The sequence below is a fragment of the Magnolia sinica genome, chromosome 19 (genome assembly GCF_029962835.1).
Source record: "Magnolia sinica isolate HGM2019 chromosome 19, MsV1, whole genome shotgun sequence".
Lineage (NCBI taxonomy): Eukaryota > Viridiplantae > Streptophyta > Magnoliopsida > Magnoliales > Magnoliaceae > Magnolia > Magnolia sinica.
The window spans coordinates 65,457,380-65,466,268 of NC_080591.1; the positions used below are offsets into that span (position 1 = coordinate 65,457,380).

The 8,889-nt window shown below is 38.0% G+C and overlaps 1 protein-coding gene and 2 long non-coding RNA genes across 3 annotated transcripts; 2 read left to right on the forward strand and 1 right to left on the reverse strand.

The window, feature by feature from the left end:
• Window positions 1-2,116: 2,116 nt before the first annotated feature.
• LOC131234664 (DNA topoisomerase 6 subunit B-like) lies at window positions 2,117-2,535 on the reverse strand. The gene is made up of 2 exons (XM_058231583.1): window positions 2,515-2,535; window positions 2,117-2,408 (listed from the first exon to the last, which is right to left on the reverse strand). The coding sequence occupies exons 1-2, from the start codon at window positions 2,520-2,522 to the stop codon at window positions 2,117-2,119; spliced, it is 300 nt and encodes a 99-aa protein (XP_058087566.1). The 5' UTR covers window positions 2,523-2,535.
• A 1,609-nt stretch (window positions 2,536-4,144) lies between these two features.
• Window positions 4,145-4,764, forward strand: LOC131235700 (uncharacterized). Its single transcript, XR_009166247.1, has 3 exons — window positions 4,145-4,499; window positions 4,610-4,641; window positions 4,721-4,764. It is a non-coding gene; the product is annotated as an uncharacterized LOC131235700 (long non-coding RNA).
• An 822-nt stretch (window positions 4,765-5,586) lies between these two features.
• On the forward strand, window positions 5,587-6,001 carry LOC131235049 (uncharacterized). Its single transcript, XR_009165900.1, has 2 exons — window positions 5,587-5,652; window positions 5,769-6,001. It is a non-coding gene; the product is annotated as an uncharacterized LOC131235049 (long non-coding RNA).
• Window positions 6,002-8,889: the final 2,888 nt, after the last annotated feature.

Below are 8,889 nucleotides of genomic sequence, written 5' to 3' on the forward strand. Positions count from 1 at the left end.
GAGGTAGATACAATGTCATACACCATTACTGAATTGAAACAGGTATCTAAAGGATCCGTGAGCATGAAGTGGAGGTAGACAGCCAATAGAGATATAAACAACTGGAGTTAGATATAATTGACTGAGCTGTCCTTAGGTTTAATTTGTTTTTCCCTAAATGCATGTGCTGTGAGATGATTGAATTAATTGATGATTACTCATTTGTCATGTTTGGTCTGTAGTATGTTTTAAGGGACAGCAGTATTAAGAATGCAAGCAGCAAGGAGAAGCCAACTTACCTTTTAGTGCCAAGGCGAGATGAGCAGCAAGTTTCAGAAAGGGCTTAAGCTCATTACGTCCCTCCTCCTTTACCCCGGCTTGGGACCGGCAATGCAAGAAGTTGCATTGGCAGAGTTAAAAAGGGCTTAAGCTCTATTTGGTTTGAGAAAAATTATATTCATAAAGATTGATGTGATGACCAAATGGAGCCTAAGACTTATAACACTAAAAGGTATGATAAGAACTTTTACACTACGAATATGATGACCAAGTGAACACATTTATACCAAATTGTAGTTCAGCCTGCAAAAATCCAAAATATATATGCCACTAAGGATGCTCAATAGTTGAAGGATGATGGAGAAGGAAAGGCCAAGAACAATTTAATTACAATTCCAAAAAGAAAAATGAAAAAACAAAACAACTCAACCAAAAGTGCAATATTTTCAGCAGGAGCAACACCTTGGCTAGAAGGTTCTGGCGACAACATCCAGAAAACAGATCTTTGTTGATAGATACAAAGAGAGAGAGACAGAGAGAGAGAGAAGCTGTTAACATAAGTTTTAGGACAAAAATCTAGACTAACATAAGTTATAGGACATGAAACCTAGACTAAGGAATGAGAGAGAATAGTTAGCCCTACCTAATCCAAAGTCAGACCATATATTACAGTTCAACCTTAAATAACAGAAAAAACTGCACTACCGAGTTTGCTAGAATATAGTGTGATGGTATAACAAGGGTTGACAGCACTAAAATTACCTGTTGAGAAATTCGAACCGCTTCAGTTAGGGCCTGAACAATATCAAGAAAAATAGTTGTGTGAAACTAAATGAACCAAAAACAATGGACAAAATAAAAGAAAATAAGATCAATAGAGAGAATTCTCGCCATATTACCTCTAAAGCTTGATTAGAATGCCCAAAATGACTGTGCATGATGCCCAAGCACAATAAAGCAGTTTCATACCTTCCAACAGAATCATCAAGAGGGGAAGAAGATGTACCACCTTCTACTCCTTCTATCCCTGCACTTTAAGTGCAAAACTATAAATTAGAATCCTTCACTACTTTGCAATAGTTTAACACTTCAATCTATAAAGATTCCTAATATTAGATACCAATGATAGAATTCAAGTAACACAAGCAAAATGATTGTTGACAAAATTAGTACGAACATATACTTGCTTATAGTCTAGTGTTAAAAAGGAAAAAACGCTTCCCAGAGCAAAGATGCAATGCACAAGAGAACCAGTAATGCCAAACAATTTTATAAATGTAGCATGAAATTCATAAACTAGAACCAAATATGGATAGTAATTGAATCAGAAGATAGAACATGATATTGAAGGAGTTAGTCTTTGTGATTGATTTTTATAATGGATTCAACTCAAGAAATCTTATCACATTATAGATCAATAAATTAACTTGGGAGAACTCAAACCACATTATTCCACCTCAATGCATATTTGATCTCTTGGGTTGGTGACTTAAATTGACCCACAAATTGTTAACAAATCAACTTAATTCATTGAGAGGTATTATACAAAATGCTCAGACTGAGTATAGTAGTACCATTGGTGTTTGCAGTCAGTGGTGGTTGAATATGTTGCCAGATAAATGGACATCTTTCATTTTTGTTCCCAAGATTGGATAACACAGAACGTTCTGCTGTATAAATAATGTCAATGGATACATAAGATGAGTGCATTTCATTACATTGTAAAATCATGCAATCCACCAAAGTATGAAAATTGGTCATTATAGCAATGGGCGATACTAGAAGAGTTGCAACTTCCATAAAGCATCAGATGGGTCTTTCTAAAATAAATTGAATGCAGACCTGTTGTTTCATAAAATCAGCATATATTGCATAATCCAACAACAGCTGCAGAGTGAGTTCCATTCAAATGACTCCTCGAGTGAAAGAGGGGTTGCAAACGTGAATACATGCCTATTAAACGCTCTGCATAGGATTTGCCAATGTTCACAAATTCATGCTGGAGAAACTGCAGAAGGGTCTGTTTTGAAGTCTCTGCAGCAAGGCGTTTGATAAGCAGTAAATCAACAGCAGAGGGATGGTGCCTTGTTTCAATAGGAACTGGAGGCATTACATCTGTTCTTCGTGCAAACTGTATTGTAACATTTTTGCTGCAATAAACAAGAGAATGAAGGAAATTGGATACAAGACTTGCCAGTTGAGAAGGAAAAAAAGATAGCGGACAAAAATAATTCATGAGAGTCAAAGAGAACTTACTCTGGCATGTCTGAAACAAATCTAAAGGATAACTGGACTGACTCAACATACAGGGATGACCCACCTAATGAGAGGATCAGCCTGATTTCCAAGGCAGGCGATCTTCATGTTGGGGCCTATCTTTTTTGTAGTACTGATTTCCTACGCAAGTGGCTTTTGGCAGTAAATGTGGTACAACACCCTGTTTGTAACCTGTTTCTGTTTATCCAATGCATTTTCATGTAATTTACCTAAATGAGAGGAAATTTATAAGAAAAAAAAAACATTAGCACAATGCTACCAAATCAAAACCTTCAATCAAGTGAACCCAAGCATGTAGATGGTTGTTGCTCATCAAAGGAGCAAACATTCAAATTGGATGTGGACCATCGACCTTTTTCCTTTATGGCCCTCTTTTTTGTACATTTTGGCCCAATTGATGATAGGACCATATTGATTTTTGGGTCAGAGTATCATTTGCGGGCAGACATAATAGACGGCTTGGATGCATGTGCTCCAAGCTGGCATGTACGGCTGGATTTAAGATAAAATCCAATCTATTGTATATATATATATATATATATATATATATATATATATATATATATATATATATATATATATATATATATATATCATTTAATAATCTTACCATTCATTGAATTGAAAATTGAACATTTGGATGCTTTACAATCTGGAAGCTGCCCATATATAACTTTTCTTCTGTGGAAGCATCCTGTCCCTGAATACACGGGCCCTTGAATTCCTGCTATTCCTCGACGTACATACTGTATAAAGATAAATAAATAAAAGCATACAATCCACTTAAATTTGAATATATATGGGTATCATCTTGAAAGATCATCATGATTCTGATGTAGTTCTTGCTTTTATGATTCTAATCATGCGATCCATGTCTCATGGAAAATGGACGGATGTAACAAAATAACCCCATTCAACTGGATGTTGCAGCGGAGCTTCAAGGCAATGAGAGATTACCCTTCATGGCAATAAGCTAACTAATATTCACACACCCCATATAGAGCTTCTGCTGCTGCTTCTACAATATCAGATGGATGTTGCAGTGGCTGGTGGAAGTTGCAGGGAGAGGGAGATCGAGAGAGGGAGGGAGAGTGAGAGGGAGATCAAGAGAGAGAGAGAGAGTCAAGATCGGAAGAGGGAGAGGGAAATCAAGATCGGAAGAGGGAGAGGGAGATCGAGAGAGATCGAGAGAGCGGGTTGAGATCGGGAGAGGGAGATTGCACGAGAGGGAGATTGAGAGGGGGAGAGGGAGAAGGAGAGGGAGAGGGAGATCGAGAGAGGGAGAGGGAGACAGCCGGATGTGAAATGAGGGTTTGGGGGATTTTGGCGTAAGTTAAGGATGGTAATGATTCGGTAGGTTGCGGCAGATATAAAGCAATGTGCCTCTTGGGCCTTGTGGGGTCCACTATGAGGTTTTTAACTGAATCCATTCCGTCAATAAAACTAAAAAAAAAAAAAAAAAAAAAAAAAAAAAAAAAGAATATCCAACACAAAATTGGGACACACCAAAAAAACAGTGAAAAAAAAGATATAGAGTTGGAACACAACACCCAATTGGAGTAAGGTTCATAACCATTTCCGTTCTTTATCTTTGCACTTGTACAGGCACTGTTGTGGACAAAGCAATTTGCCATCCGCGAAACCACGACTTCTACATGTGTTCACACACAGGAATGATTGTAAGATTTGATATGGAGCTGACCTTTGTGTTAAATTGTGGGAAGTCACCATCCATCCTGCCCTTGATTGATTGCATCACCTGGTCTTTTTATTGTGCTCATATCCATAGACAAGCAGAAAGAATTGGTCCACAATCAATCAAGGTGGGTGTGGATTGCTTACTTTTGCATCGTCTTTTCCTTTAAATAAGGAACAACGCGCCCTACTCACTACCATGTTTTGCTGGATGAGATTGGCTTCTCCCCTGATGATCTCCGTGAGCTTGCGCATTCATTGTCCTATGTGTAAGTAGCGTTTCCCTCCACCTCTTTTGTATACAGTGACTTTATTTATGTCCTTACAATGTATGGGTAAATGCTGAAATTATTCATGGTATTGCTCTGCATCTGTTCAGATATCAGAGGAGCACAACTGCGATATCAATCGGTAAGTACCGTGTTTCTGTTAAATGGTAATTGCCTATTTTATGTTATGAGGGGTTTTCACTACTATCTCCCTGTCAAAGGACTCTTTTGAGTTTTAGGGCTGCAACTTGGGATCAACCCAAACATGAAAAAGGGTTGGGGCTGGGTTGTTGGGTTCTTCGTTTGGGTTAGGGTTGGATAACTCCAAAATGATTTGAAATCTGGTTGGGGATTGGCTTTAGCAAATTCAGGAGGGGTTAGGTCTGGTGGGGAATAGTACTGTCTCATAGGTTTAAGCATAGGAATTCAGATTGGGATTGCATTAGGCAACCTAGGTTGGAATTCAGATCGGGTCGGGTTGGGGGTCGACCCTCAACCTGGCCCAACTATGTTGGTTGGACCCAGCCATGGATGGGTAATTTCCCGAATGTCTGGCAATTAATGTTTTTTCCCCTTTTCTTCATGGTTTATCTGATGTTTGGGTAGGTAAGCTGGCGACATTTGCATCCAAACGTCTAACAACTAATGAATGTTCGTTGCAACCATGCTTGATAGCTCTTAAGCCGTTGAAACCAATAACACTTTGTCGGTAGTTGCGAGAGATGTATAAATCTTAATATACTCTAAAGCTTTCTAGTTCATTGCAATGAACTTTGTCTTGGTTTATCACACCCGAGCACGGACATGAGGCTGTGTACTTAGTGAATCCGGACTGCTCATCTGGTGGTAACCAGTGTGGATGGTGTAATTTAGTGAAACTATGATTATTGGACTATCTTGTTCATCCAATTGATGTTGATGTTTTGATTGTGACCTATTGATTATTTTGTCTTAATTTGAAGGCCTGATGGTTCAATCTTGATGGTTTTTTAGGGGTCTTTTTGGGAGCCTATATGTCTACTCTGTAATTCAAATGTGGCTATGCATATTATTCATCTCCGTTCTCTGCGTTAGTGTGCGTTAAGTGCTTGGATCCTCAATGTGCGTCCTAACACAAGCATTGTTTTGCCTGGGACAACATGCAACATTATAGGTGATCCTCTAGTTTTTGTTATTGAATAGTCACTCTTTTGCGTGTTTAGTTTTTGAATCTTTATGTTGTTTTTTGGCTAATCAAATTGTTTACGGTCTTTGTTTTGATTTTAATAGTTACAATGCAAGCCCAAAAAGAAGCTCTGCCTGATATGCAATGCAAAGACAAGTTCCTCTTTCAGAGTGTCATTGCAAGTCATGGTGCAACCACAAAGGACCATGTATTTTCTCTAGGAGTGGAGCACATCATGGAGAATTTTTTATTTATTTTTAATGTATTCGGGCAATTGTAAACTTATTGTTGTAAATATATATAATTTTTATTATAAAGTTGTACCATATTTTTTCAATATTAATTTTTAATTGTATATAATATTCTTTGGTTTTTAAATATAAAAACAAATGTACAGCTTCTATTGGACATTCCTAAATAATGAAAAATACTGTTCCTAAGATAACATTTGGCAGTTCCTAAAATAACATTTGGCAGCATTAAGAGCCATTCCTAAAATTTGATAATTGGCCGTTGGCAACATTAAGAAGGGTTTAAAACCTTTACTAAAATCTCATTTATAAAAAGTTAAAACCTTAGGAACGGTTTAAAACCGTTCCTAAAATTTCGTTCTTAAAAAGCGATCGTTAGCACTAGAACGGTTTAAAACTGTTTTGCAACGTCTCTTTTATAGACGTATTTTAGAGTGCTTAAGGGGGTTTAGGAACGGTTTAAAACCGTTCCTAAATGACGATTTTGGTCTGGCCTAGAAACCAGAGGATATGTATAATATAATCATTACCTGCTAATATATGGTCATTACTCATATATATTTATACGGGGAATAGAAAATCAAACCCCCTCTTAGTCCTTTGAGAAGGGGATCCATATGATCCTCCACCGGGAGGATATGTATACCCTATGAGTTTGTACGGTTGGATATTATTTTTGAGTGATCAATCCGATTGATGGAAGACAAGTTGGATGAATCATTGAACAAACGTTAACATGATTGGAAGATGTTAGATGATTAGATTTTGTCCATTTCTCTATTCATTTTGTGCCGTTGCTGCATTTCCTTTTTTTTTTTTTTTTTTTTTTGTGGCACAAAATGGACGGTTTTGAGTAATTTTATATTAAAATTTATTAATTAAGCTTGCCATGACGGGACTGAAAACTATTTGATGGTACAGATTGCGATGTCGATGTCAATAAGTCTAAATTCAACTAAGGTGCATGGAAAGGTTACCATACAATTACCCACTATAACGTTAATCAATCAACAATGATATTTTAGCAAAATAGTAGATTGCCTTCTGTTTCTTTCCTGTATCATCATGCAGAGCGAGAACAGCCAATAACTTTCGACCACATGTATAATATCCTCACCTTTGAATTTGTATGATTGGAGATTATTGTTGAGTGATCCTGGCCGTTGGATGCATCATCCAACCACAAGAACTTAATTGGCCAGGGGTACATGCAATTCGCCTACTCCATTTACTGCTGTGTGCGCCCCACCTGTGTCATTGTTGGATGATTTTCCATTGATCATATGCCCCATCCATCAAAATCCAAGAGGTATGGGCCGTTGAGCTATACGACCTTGGTTTAAAAGTTTAGAGAGGTGGGACCCACCATGAATCACTTGGGACAAATCAGGCCACTTGGTTAATCCGTCGGGCGACACCATTGGAATGGATGCACAACTGATGGTCTGACTCTGGTATACTTGTGTGGTCCACCTAGGGAAGCGATCAGACTGATTTTAGGAAAGGGCGATCATCATGGTTGGGATTACTGTTTTGATGGTGCTGGTTTCTTCGTACAGGAGTGGCTTGTTTGCAGGAAAGATGGTAGGGTTCAGCAATTTGCAAGTCATGGTAATTAGCTTGCATGTGATCATTTTACTTGTACGGGTATCAGCTTGATCCAAAACTTTCGTGGCCCCAAAGAAGGTTTTAATGGTAACCGGTCAATCCCACTGTTTACCTTGAGCTTGGTTCTGCCTATTTTTGGGCTCGTCTCTTGAAATTAGCTGGTGAAACCGATGAACCAAGTGAATATAACATAGACATCATGGTGGGCCCACAGACTCAGGGCTACAGAAGCCCCAACAGCTGGCGGCTGCATGCAATCCATGTCCCATTCGTAGGATGTCAACAGGCGCTAGGGCTGGGCCATCTGTCCAAACTCAACCTGCATTTTTGAACGAAGGCTTATGTTAGGACTCGCGGAAGCACACTAAGCCGAATCAAATAAAGTAATTATAATAGCATAAACAAATCTAACAAAGAATACTTCGAATTTTGGTAGAGAAATCCATGCAGGAAAAAACCACAGCACAAAGATGATGCACTATGAATAATAAAGTTGTAAGAGATAGAACCTCACCAATCAAAGCCCAAAGAAAAAAATCCTAGCATTTTCTTTCTCCAAAATCCTCTCAAACCCTTGAGTACATCTAATCTTAACCACAATCCTCTAATTACATATCTATTAAAGGTAAAATGGAAATAGAAATAAATCGCATAAAAACATGCAAAATTGTGCAATACGTTAACCTGTCAATTTGACTAGTCGAGACGCATCGATCGGTTAAGTTGACCTCTTAACGTGTCGAAAACTCCAAAAACAATCCAGAGAGTTTTGGAAAAAAAAAAAAACCAAATATTTTGATGGCCCTAGTTTCAAGATAGATTTGAGGTATTAAATTTTCAACAATTTCTACCATGACTCTAATCTTCATGTCGAAACACGTCATGTTCGATCCTCCATCTGTACTTCCTTTCCATCATAGCTCAACAATCATTGCTTTTCATGCACACTCCATTTTCACTCTATCTTTGTTAGTGTCAAGACGTATTCTTGCGTACTTTTAATATATCGAAGTAGCCATTTCACTACCTCTTAATGTTACTTATTGGAGCAAGACATGTATCTGATAACAACACTCATTGCATGTGAAATATTTGGTATCGTACAAACCATGGCATGCATCAAGTTGCCAACCACACTTGAACAAGGCACACGAGACATAACCTTCTTCATGTTGCAACATGCCATATTCGATCTTTCATCACTACTTCTCCATCATAGCTCAACAATCATCGCTTCTCATGCACACTCCATCTTCACTTTATCTTTATCAGCGTTAAGACGTAGTCTTGCACACTTCTAATATATCGAAATATTTGGTCTCGTATAAATCATGACTTACATCAAGCTGTCAACCGCACTTGAATA